A 19,427-nucleotide genomic window follows, 5' to 3' on the forward strand; every position below is an offset into this window, starting at 1 on the left:
AATAAATGTTCTAAACAATTAAAGCATACCAAAATTAGGGTTTTGTCCTGGCTCCTGCCCAAAACACGACAGCAGCAGCATTTATTCATAAGTCACTGGCCACTGGAAATCTGGCTGGTCTCCCCCACTCAGTTTTTTCCGCTTGTTTCCCACCAGGAGAATCTGTCCATTTCGGTTTCTCTGACTTTCTCAGTTTTCCAATGATAAGTTTAGCTCTACTTCAGTTTATGAATTTCTTAAATTTTAATGAGGATTTTTTTATCAGCATGTCTGTGCAAATTTCTCCTAATATACATGTTTTTCCATTTAGTTTTGTCAGTTGTACACCTGTGCAAAGCAATTTTCTCTACTAACCATTTTTATATATTATTTTCGCAAAATATATGCATTTTCATGCACACTTTACTCAAGTATATACATTTTTTTGTACCTGTTACTTGCCTGGGTTACAAAATGAGGAGATGTGCGCATTCTGAAAGATGGCTGCATTTCGGCCTGCATATTATCTTGAAAAGTGTGAATTATGTAGCTTCGCTTTTAAGTGCAAACTGAATCCAGTTTCTCCCCCATCCCTCCTCGCCCCACGTTTTAAAGTCTTTCCAGCTTTATTATTTATTCATCTGGTTTATTTATATCCCCATTTCCTTCCACCATGGAACTCAAGGTGGCGTAAAATGAGTTCCCATGGAGTCTCTCATCCGGGCACTGACCAGAACCAGACCTGCTTAGCTTCAGCAAGGTAGCAATTCATCTTGTGCCTTCAGGCAGGGGCAGGGGTGGGGGAATAGGTAAATAAATAAATATGTAGGATTCCCACTTCTACCTCATCCTTCCAGCTGTTATAGGACTATAGAATAAATGTTGATCATTGCACAAGGTAAACACACATACATAAGTATATAAACCACATGTCTAAAATAGTACAGGAGAGCAATCCAAAAGCCACCTTAGCTCTCCAAAAGACTCTAAATATTTCCTCTGCCTCCTTAATCTCCCTTGTCTGAGAACAGTCAGGGGAAGTTCCTGAAAGGATTCCTCTCCTATGTCTATGAACCTCCTTTCTATTAATTGTCATTATTTACCCAGATGCTCTGCATTGAGGGATCCTGATTGTCTTATCAAATGCTTATATTTTGTGCAAACTGTGTCTGGAATGAACTGAAACTTGCTAAACCACACCTTGGCCTGCCTGAGCCACAGTAACCCCACCTTAGGTGTGATGTAATTTCTGACTGTTTGTAGAGGGGATGTCCTCCTTCTCCACGCCAAAATGCAAACCCTTAAAAGAGATGTTTCTTCTTGGTTCTGGGTTTCTCTTGCTTCCTTGCTAGGAGGGGAGGGAACTCTGTCACAACAGAAAAATGAAGATCTGCCTTGCTTTCACTGCATCCTGTCTCCATCCATTCATCTCTGACCAATCATGGACTTAGGGGCCTTGAGGAGTTCGGCAGCAAAAGCCAACCACCCCTATTTTTCTACATTCATGTGGAATTGTGCAGAAAGCACGACTGTGTCCCTTTTCAGCAGATTTCTTAATTGCAACTGGACTGCCAAGATAACCAAGGATGGCCTGTTTTTCACAAGTTGCAAGTGGACCTAAAAAGCCTTAAACGTCTCAGGACCACTATACCTCAAGGAGCGCCTCTTTCCATGTGAACCTACCTGGACCCTGAGATCATCCTCTGAGGCCCTCCTTTGTGTGCCTCCTCCTCGAGAGGTCCAGAGGACAGCAACATGAGAACGGGACCTTCTCTGCAGTGGCTCCCCATCTGGAATGTTCTCCCTAGGGAAGTTCGCCTGGCGCCTTCATTATATGCCTTTAGGCACCAGGCAAAAACTGTTCCCTTTTAACCAGGCCTTTGGTTGATCCGATTTACATCCTATGCCCTTTTAAAATGAATTTTGTGTGGGGGGGGCGCTATTGGGTTGTTGTTTTATTTTTATTAGACATTTCATGCTTTTATATCTTGCTTTTATTCTGTGAACCGCCCTGAGACTCCCGGGTATAGGGCAGTATATAAATTCAATTAATAATAACAACAGATCCTTAGGCAAAAGCGCCCCCATTTTCTTCCTTTGTGCGAGACACGCAGCCAGGGCTGGGCTGGGGAGGTAGGGGCACTGCCTGCCAGTGCCAGGCTGGCAAATGGACGGCAGCAGCCTCCTCGGATGGGTAGCGCGCGTCTGGTGCGCCCCCGCCTGCGCGCCCCCGGGCGCCTGGCTGCCTGGCTCTTCCCCGGCATCCCTCTCTCCCCCCTCCCCAACCTTTTCGTCTCGCTGCGAAGCATCACATGACAGCATCCCGGAGCTGCACTGAGCATGGGCAAAAGCATCGGGGCCACAGAGCTCCTTTATGAGAGCGACAAAGCCAGCCGCCGCCGCCGAGCCTTTTGTTTTCTGCCCTGCTGGATCCCCGCTCTCTCTAGCGCGCACGCAATTCGCCGGGCTCCTTGTGCAGCAGAAGCTGGCCACTGATCTCCCGTCCAGGTTTCCCTTCCGTTGCGCCATGCCCGTCTGCCTGCCGCCAGCAGCCTGGTGAGCATCCCGGTCCCCGTCTCGCCAGGCCTTCCGTAGCAGTGGAGGCAGGTAAGTATGATGGAGAACGGGGCGCGGGGGACGGACGTTTGCATGGATTTGCCTTTTGCGGGTACCGAGGCCGAGAGATGCAGAAGAGAAGCCGGGAGGCGAGGACCCCGAACTCCAGCTGTGCATGGCCCCTTCCCTTTCTGCTCTTCCAGAGGTTGCGGCAGTTTATCTCTAGTCGGGTTGGGAGCAAGATCGGAGCCCAGGATTGTGCCTGTTTGCTGCGCATTTGTGCACGTACATACATTGAGCAAATTCGGCTGGGTTGATGAAGGCCTTTACTCTCCCTCCCTCCCTCTTTCTGTGTGTGTTTTGCTGGAGACTTGAGCTTCAGAGTCTAGAGCTAGGGATTTCTGCAGTCCCCTGCCCTATGGAAAAGCCCAGAGTGACAAATAAACCAGGCCAAGACTCCAGAGCCGAAGGCTTCCATGACAGTCAACAGGTGGCTCTCTGACAGGCCTGCTCTCACTTCTTGGCTTGGGCCCTGTCTGTCCAGAGCTGGGATGCACAGCTCAAAACCACTCGGAGGGCCTCTTTGACTTTTTAAAATAAAATTAACGGATGGGGACTATGCTGCTATAGTAACCACTGAAAAAAGAGGTTTTGGAAAATTAGGACTCTGTGTTTTCCTTTTCACACCAGGGTGGTGCACTCCACACAGCCCAGCCCACCCCTAATTTGGCAAACTAAGGCAGCTGCCTCATGCCACACTGGTCTTGGGAGCCACAAAAAGGAAACAAAATGGTTAAGTTACTTGATGTATTCGTACTGTGTTTTTGCTGCCAGGGACAGAGGCGCTTGTGGGATTTTCTGACTCAGGTGCTGAAATAACTTGATCAGTCTTGGGTAGGGATCTTGAGTTTGGATGAAGGGAGGTCCTGTCTCGTGTAATGAAGTCTCTCGGGCTGTGCTGTTTTCATTCATTCTCCTTTAGACCCCTTTCCTTCTCTATTTGTGGCCCATAGCAGTCTGCCTCTGTCCACTGCCACAAGCTTCCCCGAACCTCTCTTTCTGCTTGCCAGTGTTTTATTTCTGAGCTTCCTTACACGCTCTCCAACTCTCCCATTGCTCAGGACATGTCAAAAATCATAGTAAAAATGTTTCTGATCATGTGGATTAGGAAGTAACAATATTATTTCTATTCATCGTTCAGCCTTTGCTGTCTCATTTTTAGAAACTAGCAACTACATGGAAACATTTTTAAATCCGAAACTAATTGGTGCGAGTTTTAATTGTGTTTGAGTGCTGTCAAGATCACTAACATGTATTAGCACCTGAATCCCCTTTGGATGCGGATACTTTTTGGATATGGAGGATCTGTCTGCCATTGTCAGCTTCTTGCTGACCACTATCTATGGACCCTAAACTGGAGTAGTCAATATATAAAACCAGAGGCAGGAAACCATTTTTCTGTTGAGGGCCACTTTCCCTTGAGGCCACATGCTGGAGGTGGGCAGGGCTGAAGCCAGCAGCAGAGACAGAATCAGGAATGGGGAGACACCTGCCTTGCTTGCATTTCAATGTGAACTCCCCAAATTTACACTTCCCAAACCAATGCTGTGAACTGAAGCAGCTCTCCTGTGAAATGTGCCCGGTGCCTAATTTTGCAGTGCGGCTTTCCAGCCTAAAACTGCTTACAAACATGTGCATATTCGTGATACACAAGTGCATTATTAATATGGCAGAAGTTGCTTGCAAAAATGCTTATGCTAGACAAAACTTTTTATATATAATTTCACACACACAAAAAAAATACACATGAATTTTCATGCAGACATTGAGTTGTACCCAAGGTAGCGCTGTGTTAAAGTCACTTAGCAGTATACTTCTTGCATTGGCAGAATGTTATTGCACAAGGGAAAATGCAATTCCCCTTCTAAAGGTAGCTTTGCAACAGATTGCACAACTGGAACCAATAAATGTGCAATAAGCTTCCGTTAGGGCAACTGTTGCATGGATGCTTTTGAGCAGCCTTTGAACTCTGTCATCTGCCAGCACATGGGATCTTGTGCTAGTAGACAGAGAACACTGGATATACAGACAGTGTTAGTCAGTGTTGAATATGCCCCCCATCTTTTAATTGCAAGCGGGCAAAGCAAATTTAAGACCAGAAAAATGAGAAATTGAGAACCAAAAGTGAGCATGTGCACCCTTTTCTCTCCCTCTTTCTTTTAATGCCACCCACTTCACAACCACCACCTGCTTTCGATTTTTCTCCCCACCCAACCAACTACTAGCTTGCCAGAGGTCCAAACTGATCACCTGCACCTTGAGCTATTGCAGTTAGGCCAAGGCCCACATGAGACCATAAGGATTCACGTTGCCCATTGTTGTTTAGTCGTTTAGTCATGTCCGACTCTTTGTGACCCCATGGAACAGAGCACGCCAGGCACTCCTGTCTTCCACTGCCTCCCGCAGTTTGGTCAGACTCATGTTGGTAGCTTTGAGAACACTGTCCAACCATCTCGTCCTGTTGTTCCCTTCTCCTTATGCCCTCCGTCTTTCCCAACACCAGGGTCTTTTCCAGGGAGTCTTCTCTTCTCATGAGGAGGCCAAAGTATTGGAGCCTCAGCTTCAGGATCTGTCCTTCCAGTGAGCACTCAGGGCTGATTTCCTTAAGAATGGATAGGTTGCCTGCCCCTGTATTAAATATACAATCAGACTGGTGTATTCAGCAAAAAATAAAAATAAAAATCCCTGAAAAAGCAGCCTCAAGAGCCCCTTTATTCTCTGTGCTGGTTTTTTGTGTGTGTGATAAAAGCCACCACTTGGAAGCTGCTATTTGCCTGGAAGGGAAAGTGTGTTTGCACCAATAGAAGCTTCCCTCCTGCAGCAAATAGCAAATTTGGGAGGGGTGGGCAAGAGATTTTCATGGGGAAAACAGCTTGTGTGTGTGTGGGGGGGGAAGGATTAATTCCCTCTCACACTGAGCCATGGTCCTGATTCCAATTGGGGCAGGAACATCTTGACTGCTTTTTCTTCTTCTTATTATTAAAAATTAAAGGTACACGAATGCATTTAGCATATTGCTTAGTCTGACCCTAAAGCTGTTCTGGTGTGCGATTTTCCTTTGACTTCTTTGGCTTCTGCAGAGGTGGCTCTGTGAGGCTGTATTCTGGGAGAGGAAAGGACATGCCTGGTTTTCAAAAGGGCAGGCAAAATATTCTAGGTTCCTCTTATACTAGTAAACACTTATGCATCGCCACTCTTACATCACTGCAGAAGAGGACAAATGAGGATACAGATCTGCATAAAATCTGCATTTGCATTGCTAAGATGCAGTGGAGTTGAGATGCAAATTCAGAAACGATTGCTATGATCTGAATAGAATTCCAATGTATTTTGCCATTGTGGGTGAAGAATATGGCCAGGTGACCATGGTTATGTCTGCTAAATCTATACTGCTTTAGATGGGCAACTTCAAGGTCCCTCCTGCTCTCCCTCTTTAGGATTCTTTCTCTTTAAAGAACACCTGGCCTGAGAAGCCCTTCAAACAAAGGACTCCTTCTAATAGAGGACTGCCCTCTCTAAAGTAGGACATGTGGCCATCCTTACGCATGTACTTGAAGTTACTGGGAAGTTATTGCTCAAACTCCCAGTCTCTGTTGAAGAGGCTGAGAGCTGATCTCCCAAATTCTCCCAGAATGCTTAAACTCTCCCACCAGGTCCTGTTGCACAACCTGCCCCATATGTTTCTCTCTGCAGATTACGGAAGAGCTGATTCACACATTCGTGTCTGTCAATAACAGATCGGTGATGATTCACAGCTCCCCGCCTCCTTTGTAAGGTTAGGATTGCCTCTTCCTTCCCACTAGCAGAGAGACCTTTTGAACTCCCCACCCCCGACCCCCATCATTCCATCTGTTTCTTTTCCAGCAGCTTGATTGGCAGCTGATGAAATGTTTGATCTTCATTCCCTGAAAAGCATTACATGCTGCTTTCCCCATATTATGCTGCTCTTAAAAGGCACAAGAAGAGGCCTCTGGTCAGTTGGGGTCCCTAATTGCACCCATGTTGCTGCCTCTCCAATTAGCCACTGTGGCAAAGGAAGGATCAGTAAGAGAGGCTGTCGGAAAACCAGCGCCTATGGTGATGGGGGGCAGGGGGATGGACAGGACAAAGTCACTGCAGAGCCCTGGAGATGGGCCTGCCAGGTGGGAACTGGTGAATCGCTTGATTCCAGTTCCTCTCCATTTCTCATTTTTCCAATGTTCAGTTCAGTTCACCACATTTTTACATCGCTCTGCAAACTTCCTTTTTAAGGGTTTGTATGGAAATTCTTCAAAAGGGATGCAGGTGGCGCTGTGGGTTAAACCACAGAGCCTAGGACTTGCCGATCAGAAGGTCGGCGGTTCGAATCCCTGCGATAGGGTGAGCTCCCGCTGCTCGGTCCCTGCTCCTGCCCACCTAGCAGTTTGAAAGCAAGTCAAAGTGCAAGTAGATAAATAGGTACCACTCCAGCGGGAAGGTAAACGGCGTTTCCGTGCGCTGCTCTGGTTTGGCAGAAACGGCTTAGTCATGCTGGCCACATGACCCGGAAGCTGTCTGCGGACAAATGTCGGCTCCCTCGGCCAGTAAAGCGAGATGAGCACTGCAACCCCAGAGTCGGCCACGACTGGACCTAATGTTCAGGGGTCCCTTTACCTTTACTATGGAAGTTCTTCAGCATCTCAGTGCTTTTCCAACATGCACTTTTTTGTATGCAGTTTTCCCTAATAGATGCATTTTTGCAGAGAAATTTCTCTTAATATAATGTTCTTTCCCCGATATATGCATTTTAATGCAAACTTTATATGCATGTCCATTCACACACCTTGGCTGAAGGCCTGCATTGCAAAATCTGGATAAGCGTGGATTTTGAAGGATGGCTGTGTTTAGGTTTGCGTATTATTTCAGGAGGTGTGAATTAGGTATGTTTGCCTTTGAATGTGAACTGAATTGAATTGCTCCCCCATCCCTATTCCCAGGCTCCCACAAGCACTGCCAAGACTCCAGTATCCCAAGACCTGTGATTTATAGAATTAGAGTGCATGTTCATAATTATTATATGTTCATTATTTATATGCACATAAAGAATCTTGGAGTGAAGTCATCTTAGTCCAGTTCCCAGCTTAGTACAGGGTCTGCTGTGCTGAATGCAGAAGCCCATGCAAGATGGACAAAAGGCAGGTCTGGGATTCTGGAATCAGCACTCCAGGGCATGGTTAGAGATGCTGGTTCAGGGTTCAGTGCCTAGGGTTCAGGACCATGGACAGCAATCCCGCAGCTGAGGCAGACAGAATAAGGTGCCTCAGCACTGGCCTGGAGCAACTGAAAGGCCATACAGTCCAACCATCTGCTTGGTAGATGGGCACCCAGCTTCTGCTGAAATATCTCCAGGAAAGGAGAGCCCACCACCTCCTGGGACTGCCTGTTCCACTGTCAAACAACTCTGACCATTAGGCGGTTTCTCTTCATGTTTACACAAAATGTAAGGTAAAGGTAAAGGGACCCCTGACCATTAGGTCCAGTCGTGGCCGACTCTGGGGTTGCGGCGCTCATCTCGCTTTATTGGCTGAGGGAGCTGGTGTACAGCTTCTGGGTCATGTGACCTGCATGACTAAGCCACTTCTGGCGAACCAGAGCAGCGCACGGAAACGCCGATTACCTTCCTGCCGGAGCGGTACCTATTTATCTACTTGCACTTTGACTTGCTTTCGAACTGCTAGGTTGGCAGGAGCAGGGACCAACAATGGGAGCTCACCCTGTCGCGGGGATTCGAACCACCGACCTTCTGATTGGCAAGCCCTAGGCTCTGTGGTTTAACCCACAGCGCCACCCGCTACAATTTCTACTTGTTCATTCTAGTCCTGGCCTCTGGAGCAACAGATAACAAGTCTGCTCCACATCTTGCATGGCGGCCCCTCAGATATTTTCAAACAGCTAAGCTATCATTCATGCCTGTCTTTAATCTTCCCCAAGCAAAACATACCCACCTCTTTCAACTTTTCCTCATATGACATGATTTCTAGACCTCTCACCATGGTGATGGTTGCCTTTCTCTGGACATGCTTCAGATAGTCAACATCTTTCTTAAAATGCAGGACCCAGAACTGGATATAGAACTCTAGATGCAGCCGGGTCAGTGAAGATTAGAGAAGTGCAAGATGATTGCCATTTAAGGACAGATTTGATGGTGAAGAGGCAGGAGTATGTTCGAGTAGTTGCTCCATTGGGGAAGTGTATTCACCATGTAAACTTCCCTGTCCAGGATTGAGTTTAGGGGAAATTGGTTCTGCTGTCTTGCACACCAGTACTGTGCACAGTACTGATTGGCTAGCACTTGGGTCATCAAAAACCCAGCAGTAGCTCCTTTACAGTGTACTTATGCTGAAGTAGAGGATATCTCAAAGGATAAATGCTGGCTAAGAGACATAACTACAAATTACAAAGTCCCTGATTGAATCTATTTATCCTATCTGAAGGAGCGTCTCCACCCCCATCGTTCTGCCCGGACACTGAGGTGCAGCACCAAGGGCCTTCTGGCAGTTCCCTCACTGCGAGATGCCAAGTTACAGGGAACCAGGCAGAGGGCCTTCTTGGCAGTGGCACCCGCCCTGTGGAACGCCCTCCTACCAGATGTCAAAGAGAACAATAACTACCAGACTTTTAGAAGACATCTGAAGGCAGCCCTGTTTAGGGAAGCTTTTAATGTTTGATGGACTACTGTATTTTAATATTTTGTTGGAAGCCGCCCCGAGTGGCTGGGGAAACCCAGCCAGATGCGCGGGGTATAAATAGTAAATTATTATTATTATTATTATTATTATTATTATTATTATTATTATCATCATCATCATCATCATCATCATCATCATCATCATCTCTTTTAACTTCTTCTCCCTGTGGAAAAATGTCTCTTTTGGGCCACTGAACCGGCACATCATGGCCCCCATACCTGATTCTTCCTTTTTTTATGCTGACTCAAATATCAGGTTCAAGGCCTTTTCCTTCATTGTCCCCTCTGTCTGGCCTCCAGTGAAACCTTTTCCATTTCACTTAATTTTTAATATTACTGTATGTACCACGTTGTTTGAACAAAAACACAACAGCAACCATACAAATGGATGAAACAGACAAGCTTTCTCCCGGCTTTGTCAGATACCCAAGAGGGCAAATAGGCAGCATTTCCTCCAGCCTTGTCAGTTTTGTTAGAAAATCGTGGGGTAATGCAAAAAGGTGGATTTCACATGCTCAGCCTGTCCCCATCATGGTAGGAGCACACCCAAATCCATTTGCAGGGCAGACTGGGCCAATATCCAGGCTAGGCTAGTGAAGGAATGTCTTCTCTACAAGCTGGAGAAGATGTGATGACATTTGAAAGTGGAAAAAGATTAACTTGTGAACTGTTCTAATGCACATTAACTAAAGCAAGGGAAGATTGCTGAGCAAATGTTTATGAAGTGGCTAAAAAGTGCCTGCAAATTTGGCTTTTATGCTTGTTGAGCCATGAACTTATTGTTGTAAGTGCCTCTCTCTCTTAACCTCAGTTGCTCATCAGGCAAACTGGAATATTAATGGCCTTTCTTCCAAAGGGAGTTGGTAAGGAATAGAGAGAATTACAGTGACCGTATAAAGCACTTTGCATGATACAAAGTGCCGAAGGAAGCACGGCTGGCCCTGCCATTAGGCAGAATGAAGGTCATGAAAGGACAGCAAATGGTTGGTCACCATGTTTACCATTGTGTTTTTACTGCCAGAGAGAAGGGATTTTCTGCCTCTGGTGCCAAAATAGCTTGACTAGCTTTGAGTACTATGCACATTGACTTGGGTGTGAAAGAAAGGGTTAACTGATGTGGTTGTTTATTATATAATAATGAGGATAATGTCGGTGAAGCCACATTAGAGATGGTTGAATCCAACAATTTTGGTTTCACTCAGTTTCTCATTTTTCCTGTCTTAAATTTGATTCCACACATTTGCAGATTATTATCTCTTTAAAGTCCTTGTGAATATTCACCAGCACTTTAGCGTGATTTTTTCCCTTATATACAAATGTTGGTATGCAATTCTGCCTAAAATACATGTTTTTGCAACCCCCTTTCCCCTAATCTAATACATTTCCATCTGTTTTTTATTATATGCATTTCTATGCACGCTTGTCCCTAGTATTTTTTAACGCATTGCTTGGCTGAACATCTGGACTCGGACATGGAAAAGAGGAATGAGAGATGCTGTTGTTGTTGCTGTTGTGCAAATATTAAAGGATGAGTGTTTTTCAGTTGCGCCTTGTTTCAGGAGGTGCAAATTAATGAAGTTTGCCTTTAATGTGAACTGAACTGAATTCCTCCTCCATCAGAGAGGCAGAGAGCAGGCGGGGCTGGTGTGCATCCCAGAGGCGTGGTGCGCCACCCATAGGGGCGTGGTGCACGTCCTGGGGGTGTGGCACACCGCCCAGCGTGGGTGGGGGTGCAGCTGCAATGGCACCCCGCCAGGATCGTGCAGGCGGGGCAGTGCGCTTCCCCCCGCACGCCTCTTCCTCCGCCAGTGCTCCCTCCCTCAGCCATGTTCAGCTTGTTTCAGACTCATGATCACTTGTGTGACTGATAAGTTTCTGCAGGCAAATAAGCAAGTAAACAAATAAATAAAACAAGCCCAGATGATAGAACATCAGGATTGTGCACCCGTGGGACAACATTTTAAAGATGTTGTCACGCTGGATGCTGAGTGCAATAAACCATCGTCTAGGCGCTGCGCAGTGAGAAGAAGGATTGCCTTGGTGATCTCATGCCAAACCCCAAAGAAACATACAGTGGTACCTTGGGTTAAGTACTTATTTCGTTCTGGAGGTCCGTTCTTAACCTGAAACTGTTCTTAACCTGAAGCACCACTTTAGCTAATGGGGCCTCCCGCTGCCACCGGAGCACGATTTCTGTTCTCATTCTGCAGCAAAGTTCTTAACCCGAGGTACTATTTCTGGGTTAGCGGAGTCTGTAACCTGAAGCATCTGTAACCCGAGGTACTACTGTATTCTGTCTGTGTTGACAGGCTGAAACATAGTACACCACAGCCTATCGGAAGAGCTGGCAGTGCCACCAATGCTTCTGTGATGATGGAGCCATTATTTGTAATTTCGGCCACTGTGGGTGTCTGTGCATCTGAGTATCTTTAAAGCAGGTTTGTGTGTGTGTGTGTGTGTGTGTGTGTGTGTGTGTGTGTGAAACACAGACCCAAGGGCCAAATGTGGATCTCTGTGTCTCACTGGTCCTCAGCACTCTCCACACATGCCACTGGCCCCTGCCCCTCTCTCCTGCTTCTGCCAGTGATCCTGCTTACAGGGATGGAAGATAGAGATATTGGGGGTGGGGGGACTAGAAACTTCCGACTTTGTGTGGTGGGCAATATTGAAACTGATACCACATTTCCAAAGCTGCGCATGGTTCGGTATGGTTTCAGATTGGATGGGGGACTCTGGGTTGAGATTCCTGCATTGCAGGGGGTTGAATTAGATGACCCTCGGGACCCCTTCCAGCTCAACAGTTCTATGACTCTGCCGTAAGAGACACCCATTGTTTTGCCCACTTTTGGCTCTGGCGCTGCAGGTAGCTCAGGGACAGCCAACATGGTACTCACCAGAGTTTTCCTGTTTTATTAATATTTATTAAACTTATTAGTTGCTTGTCGCCCGAAGGTCTCCAAGCGACTTACAGCAAAGAAAAATATGCAGGGCATAAAATCATGGAAGGGAAAGGAGGGAATCATATAATACATTAACATTTCATATAACATAACATTCATGGAAAACAAAAGTAGCATACCAGCCATCTAAGTAATAGCAAATGACATTAACAATCGTCAAATAATAAGCAAAGCAATACTCGGACCACTCATTAGCAAACAAACAAAATTTCAACCCCCCCTCCCTCCTCCAAAATCATTCACATCAGTTATATAGAAAAAAGTCATTTTTATGTTAAATGTATTGTGAGAACTATTTAATGTATTATTTAGTTGCCAGGAGGTGATGGATATTTGTTTACTTCTAGATTTCTTTTTTGTGTGTGATGTATTAAAATGATATATATATATATATATATATATATATATATATATATATATATGGGACGCGGGTGGTGCTGTGGGTTAAACCACAGAGCCTAGGACTTGCCGATCAGAAGGTCAGCGGTTCAAATCCCTGCAACGGGGTGAGCTCCCGTTGCTTGGTCCCTGCTCCTGCCAACCTAGCAGTTCGAAAGCACGTCAAAGTGCAAGTAGATAAATAGGTACCACTCCGGCGGGAAGGTAAACGGCGTTTCCGTGCGCTGCTCTGGTTCACCAGAAGCGGCTTAGTCATGCTGGCCACATGACCAGGAAGCTGTACACCAGCTCCCTCGGCCAATAAAGCGAGAGGAGTGCCGCAACCCCAGAGTCAGCCACGACTGGACCTAATGGTCAGGGGTCCCTTTACCTTTATATATATGTACAAAATCATTCACATCAAACAAACATTTCACCCCCTTTAATCTCCCCACCCCACCTAGAAGTCTGGAGTCAAGGCCAGCTGTTGTGAATCAGTGGTGGGTGGGTCCAGCATCTTCCAGGGATGGTCCAGCATTTCCCTTCATAGCAGTAGCAAAGCAAAGTGGGAAGACTGTCGCAAAAGTTTTACCTGCTCTGCAGTTATCCTTGCTCCTGCTCCTCACTTATCGCTGTTGTTTGCTGGGTCCCTGATGATGGGCCATGTTGGCAGGGGCTGATGCAAGCTGTGGTCCAAGAGCATGTGGAGGGCCCCAACCTCTGTGGCTGACCTGGGTGGGGACGGGGCAGGGTAGCAGTGAGATCAGGGTTATGGGGGTGCACCAGTGAGAGCGCTGGCTGTGCCTGGGCAGCCCTGAGCTCCCTCTGCCCAGGCAAGCTGCAGCAAGGCTGGTATCAGGAGAGCGGTGCTGCCCCAACACACAAGTCACTAGGGTAACTAACAATTTACTGCCCTTCCATGACACACAAGATCAGCTGCCTGAGGCAGCCGGCTCTCTCTGCCTAATGGAAGGGCTGGCCCTTGCATAGAGCTATGCATATGTGAAAGCCTTCAATGGCACACTCCTTAGACATTTCCAGCTTGCTTCTGAAAATGTTAAGGATAACCAGCAGAGGACAGCGCAGAGTACAATTCCACACACCTGAAAAGGGCTAGGCATCAAAGCCTCGTTGTTAACGCTGCAAAAATGGTTGTGCACTTGAGATCAAGGTATGTGTGTGCATGCATGCATGCATGTGCATGCTGATTTTTATTGCAGCAGGAGCTGTTTGGGCTGTATGCAGGTGGGCAGCCATGGAAGGATGCTACATTCTGGAAGTACAAGGCCTCATAGGTCCCCTCTGCCTCGTACTCTGTATTTACTATAGGTTTCAATGTAAACACCCAAACTGTCTTGGATTTCCCCTTTTCAGTTCTCCGACGGCCAATGAGGAGGCCTCTGCACGGCACTGACGTCAGTCCCATCGCTCTCAGCCTTTCTCGAGGACAGTGACTTGGTTGCCAGGGCAACGGAAGAACATACTCCCCAGGCTGACTCTCCCTGCTGGAGGCCGTAACACCGCCTGGATGTCTGTCTCGCAGCTCCCAGGCTGGCTGGTGGCATGGAGAGGAGAGGCCTAGCCCTGTGGAAGGAGTGCCTGTGAACCACAAAGCAAATGGTAAGCAGGATGAGGCTCGCTGGCGGTGGTGTGTGTGGGTCGAGCGACTGCTGGACCATGGATGGCAACGCTGACTTCGCCCGGGAAGGGATGTTCTGCATGTGTTGGAGGAGAAGAGCAAGGAGTGAAGGTTGCCTGGTTAAATTGCAAAAATGAGAGATGGGTTGGAGGTTTTGACAGTGGGTTCCATACACACCGTACATTGAAAGCACATGGCTTCCCCCAGAGGATCCTGGGAACGGAAGTTTGTTCAGGGTTCTGGGGGTTGTAAACCATGGTTCTCAGGATTCTTTGGGGAAAGAAATGTGCTTTATAATTGTGTAGTGTGTGTACATCCTTGGAAACAAAGGTCAGTTATTAAGTGGAAAAATGAAATGCAGAATAGGTGGACCAAGTGCAATATTTTATTCATTGTATCCCACCTTTTTCTCCAAAAAGGGATCACATCATGGTTTTGCTTTAGCTGTATTAATCTAGACAGCCACCACCTTATTTTAATGCTTATTTGTTTCTTTTATTTTTATTTCAAACCATTTGCAAACCCCTTAATGAGTTTTAAAAACCCCTTAAGCGCATGTTTGTATGTGTGGTTGTGTGTCTACGTTTACCTGCAAGCCTTAGGGTCCCCTCTTGTCAGGTAGTGCTGACTTTTTGAGTGCATAAGCAACTGCAGTCATGCCTGAACATTGGAAATGGAGTGAATGGGTGGGACTTGCAATGAATGCGGCAGTGTAACCCGATCCCTCCATCCTAGGTGTTTGTATGGCCAATCCACACCATGCACTCAAAGAATTCTTATACCACTTCAGCAGTCATGGCTTTCCCCAAAGAATTATGGGAGCTGTAGTTTGTTAAGGATGCTGGGAATTGTAGCTCTCTGAGAGGTCTCCTGACAACTCTTAGCACTGCTAACAAACTACAGTTTCCAGGATTCTTTGGGGGAAGCTGTAACTGTTAAAGTGATAGAAGACTGCTTTATTTTTTAAATATTTACATATACATATTTGCATTTTCAAAAACAGGAACAGAGAGCATATTTAACCCCCCTTCCCTCCCACTGTCCCATTTACAACTTTGTACCAAATACAGCATGTATTTTATTATTATTTTTTGAATTGATTTTAAAATGAATTGATTTTAGAATGCTGTGTTACTTTTATTGCTGTTAGCCGCTCTGAGCCTGGGTTCGGCTGGGGAGGGTGGGATATTAATATTAATATTATTATTATTATTATTATTATTATTATTATTATTCTATATGACTTCCCTTCCACCCTTTTCCTGGTTCCTTTGCTTTTCTACTACTCCATGTAATCCACATCTTTTTAATCATCCAATTTGTCATCTATTAAATACTCTATCTATTTCAACTCTGCTGGATTTACTCAAGACCTGCTAACCCAGTGCTTTTTTTCCTAAAAAAATGTTTAGGGTTTCTCTCATTTTCCTACTCATACTGAAATACTGCCCCTCAATGAGGCCAAACTTAGATACACAAAACGTTTAGGGGTATTGCATACCCCTGCGCCCCCCTAGAAAAAAGCACTGTGTTAACCTATGTATTTGTCTATACCAGTTCTTAAAATATTCAATAAGCATTGTCCATTCTTCCTTATATAGTGGAACCTCAGTTTTGGAACGTCTCGGCTGCCGAACATTATGGAAGCCGAATGCCAAAACCGAAAACCCAGAAGTGAATGCTTCCGTTTTCGAATGAGCCTCAGAAGTAGAATGGCTTCCGTTGAACTTGCTGACAGCCCTTTGATCCTCAGTTTTCAAATGTTTTGGAAGTCAAATGGACTTCCGGAACGGATTACATTTGAAAACCGAGGTTCCACTGTATTCCTTATCTTTGTTTTATCTTATCCTGTTCGTCAGACCAGACAGTTCAGCGTATTCAAACATTTTACACTGCCATTCTTCCTGAGTGGGTAATAGACTTGTTCTCCACCTTTGTGCCCATAAGGTTCTAGCAGCGGCAGTAGCGTATAGTAATAAACTTTTGTTTTTTGGGGACCTCCATTGCTACCATCCCCAAGAGGAAAATCTCAGGTGTTTCAGGGAAAGTTTTTTTTTTAAGTATCTTTTTAAATTCATCACATATAGTTTCCCAATATTCCTTAATTATTTTACAGGACCACCACATGTGAATAAAAGATCCCTCAGTTTCATTCAACTTCCAACATATACCTTTTTCTTTTTTAGACATAGTCGCCAATCTGGTGGGTGTCGAATATCATCTGTGGGCCAGTTTCACCCTGTTTTCTTTTATCACATAACATGCCGTAAAATTCATATCTTTTTCCACAACTTTCCCCGTAATTCATAATCCATATTGTGACCCACATTTTGTGCCCACTTAATCATGCTCGATTTCACAAATTCCTCTTTAGTTCCCCACTCCAACAGCATTTTGCACTTTTTGATAATACTTTTATATTTGTAAAAGTGGTAGAAGACTCCTTTAAATGTAGCGGTGGGTGTGACCCATGTGTATCTATGTATTACATATGTATTTCTTTTTTCATTGGATGCAAGGGGGTGGTTGTGCTAAGGATCACTCAGTGGGGGGTGATTTCCTCCCACATTGCTGTGTTCATCTGCATGTGATGATGAATTGTAGGGAGTGCATTGTGGGGTGTTGTTTGGGTTCGGAGAATTGGTAGCATTAAAATGAGTTGTTCGAGTTAAATCCCGCATGAAATGGCTACTGGTAAATGAAAGCTGAGGGAGGTGTCTGTGTTATGAGAAAAAAAACTGCTCCTTTTCCCTTATGGGGAACACAAGAGCCCTTTTGTAGGTTCTCTATCGGTAGGTGAAAATAACAGAGACCAACTAGAGAATATTGAGAAGCAAAGCAGCTAGTAAGCCTGATTTTTATTAAAGCTGTTGCAACAGGGTACTCCCCCCCCACAAGCCCTTATATAGACATTTTAAATTGCCCACCTTGGAGTCCAAGACCACCCCCAGATACATCATACATACATCACAGAAGGGGCGGACTACAGTGGTACCTCGGGATGCGAACGGGATCCGTTCCAGAGCCCCGTTCGCATCCCGAAGCGAACGTAACCTGTATCCGCGCGTCTGCGTGACCGCGAGTGATGTCATTTTGATGGTCTGCGCATGTGCGCGCAGCAAACCCCGGAAGTAACGCGCTCCGTTACTTCTGGGTTGTCGCAGAGCGCAACCCGAATTTGCCTAACCCGAAGCGTATTCATCTCAAGGTATGACTGTACAACAGAAATCTGAGTGCATTGGTTTTTCCCTCCTGTCTGCTAGGTTACTTGATTGGATTACCTGTGCATCCTGGCCACTCTTTTGTTATGATAACTACTCAACTCCTGAATCCAGGTCACAGGTCACAGGCTCACATTCTATTTATATCTTAAATGTGCCCTTAAGACAGAATTTGTGGAAGAGACAATGGGAAGATTTACCATTTCCTTCGACCTTGCAGAGAAATATTTGAGGTCATTTTGGGAGAGAGAAAATGGTTTCAGGGCTTTTCTGTGGGTTTCAGACATGTGGTTTACATATTTGTATGTGTTTGCTTGGTACATTTATTTTATATATATAAGACCTTAAAATTCTTATAACACCTGTGTGAATTATTGGCTTTCCATTTGCCACCATAGCAGTCAGTCAACATTTCACAGCCCTTGAGCATCCTGGGATATTTTTGAGATCCGCCCTTAGAGTTTTCCTCCCCTAAAGGTGTTTTGCATTTCTGCAACCTTTGGGTTCCATCTAACCTGCTGCTGCCTCCCTCTTGGGGGCGGGCAGTGCCATTTTGCCCACGTAAGAATTTCCACTCACCACCCGAACGCTGGAAATAGGAGGAATGATGATCATATCGTATATGCCATCAATGTGCCGCCAGCACTTTGAACAGTAATCAGAAGGAGACAGGTCCCTGCCTTAAGGAGCTTACAGTGTAAAGTTCAAAAGAAGCAACATGAGAGAGGAGAGGAACGCAGAGTTGAAAGCAAACAGGAGGAAATAAATGCCACTCCATTCATAAAGACACATCCTCAGGATCATTTAACATGGCTTCATCTTCATGTATGAGGAACGGAAAATAATAATAATAATAATAATAATAATAATTTTAGAAAAAGGAAGCTTAAAAGAATCCTCAAATATTGGGTAAAGCATCAGATGTTATGATTCAAAATGTGCCAATGTGAAAACATTATATTTGCAGAGTCCTCACTCTTCCTCATCTGGCACTTTTCTTGACTTTAGGACATCAAAGGTCAGTACTGGACTGATGATGATTCTGATGGAGAAAATGAGTCGGAGGAGTTCTTGTATGGAGTACAGGTGAGGCTCCCGGGGCTCGTGGAGGGGAAATGTGGGTAGCAGTGAACGGCTGCAGGATTCTGTACAATTTCCTGTGGAGCTTCAGAGCAAGCAACAAGGATGTACAGGCCTCCTCCCATGGGTCCACACTGCTGGGCACTTGCCAAAGCCCACAATCCTGCAGGCAGCCACATATGATATCTGACCGAGACCCTCAATTTTGCTCATAGAATCATAGAACTGTCAAGTTGGGAGGGTTTCCATCTAGTCCAACCCCCTGCAACCCCTGACCCATGGCCACCCAACCTCTGCATAAAAACTTCCAAGGGTCTGCCACGTTCCTAGGCACTAACTTTTAGTCAGAAACCCATTTCTTGCCATTCGAATCCATTGGTTTGGGTCCTGGAGAAGCAGAAAGCTCTTCAGTCTTCCATGCGGCAGCCCTTCGGATATTTGGAGATGGCAAGCGTATCACCTCTTGAGGTCTTCTCTTCTCCAGGCTAAACCTACCCCAACTCTCTCGACCATTCCTCATCAGGCTTGGTTTCTCAGAGGATTTCATTCTTCACTCATTCACTGTCTCTGAATATATACCCCCTGTGCTGGTTTTCTGCAGGGGACCTGTGCGGCGGACCTGTACCGCCACCCACAGTTGGATGCTGACATCGAGGCCGTGAAGGAACTGTACAGTGAGAATTCTGTGTCTGTCCGGTGAGTTCTGTGGTCCAGGTTGGCACTAACTCAGGACCCCAAAGCCGGACCTGTCTTGTTATGAGGGTCTCATCAGGGACCTGATGTCAGGGACTAGGCAGAGGAGGAATGGTGGAGACCACCTCCCCAGCCTGACCCTTTCAGAGGAGAAG

General features: G+C 45.8%; 1 protein-coding gene across 5 annotated transcripts in view; it reads left to right on the forward strand.

Moving 5' to 3' along the window:
- The first annotated feature begins 2,194 nt into the window (after window positions 1–2,194).
- Window positions 2,195–19,427, forward strand: part of PARP6 (poly(ADP-ribose) polymerase family member 6) — a 52,288-nt gene continuing 35,055 nt past the window's right edge. For 4 of the 5 annotated variants that reach the window (XM_083586585.1, XM_083586586.1, XM_083586587.1 and 1 more), the window contains exons 1-4: window positions 2,200–2,586; window positions 14,014–14,259; window positions 18,508–18,585; window positions 19,181–19,275. In XM_083586585.1, the coding sequence (XP_083442711.1) occupies window positions 14,257–14,259; window positions 18,508–18,585; window positions 19,181–19,275 (176 nt within the window). In that variant the 5' untranslated portion in view covers window positions 2,200–2,586; window positions 14,014–14,256. Of the gene's footprint in view, window positions 2,587–14,013; window positions 14,260–18,507; window positions 18,586–19,180; window positions 19,276–19,427 lie in introns of all 5 variants that reach the window. The other variant, XR_014541659.1, reaches the window with a different exon arrangement.

This window comes from Podarcis filfolensis (genome assembly GCF_964270895.1).
Source record: "Podarcis filfolensis genome assembly, chromosome: 14".
Classification (NCBI taxonomy): Eukaryota; Metazoa; Chordata; class Lepidosauria; order Squamata; family Lacertidae; genus Podarcis; species Podarcis filfolensis.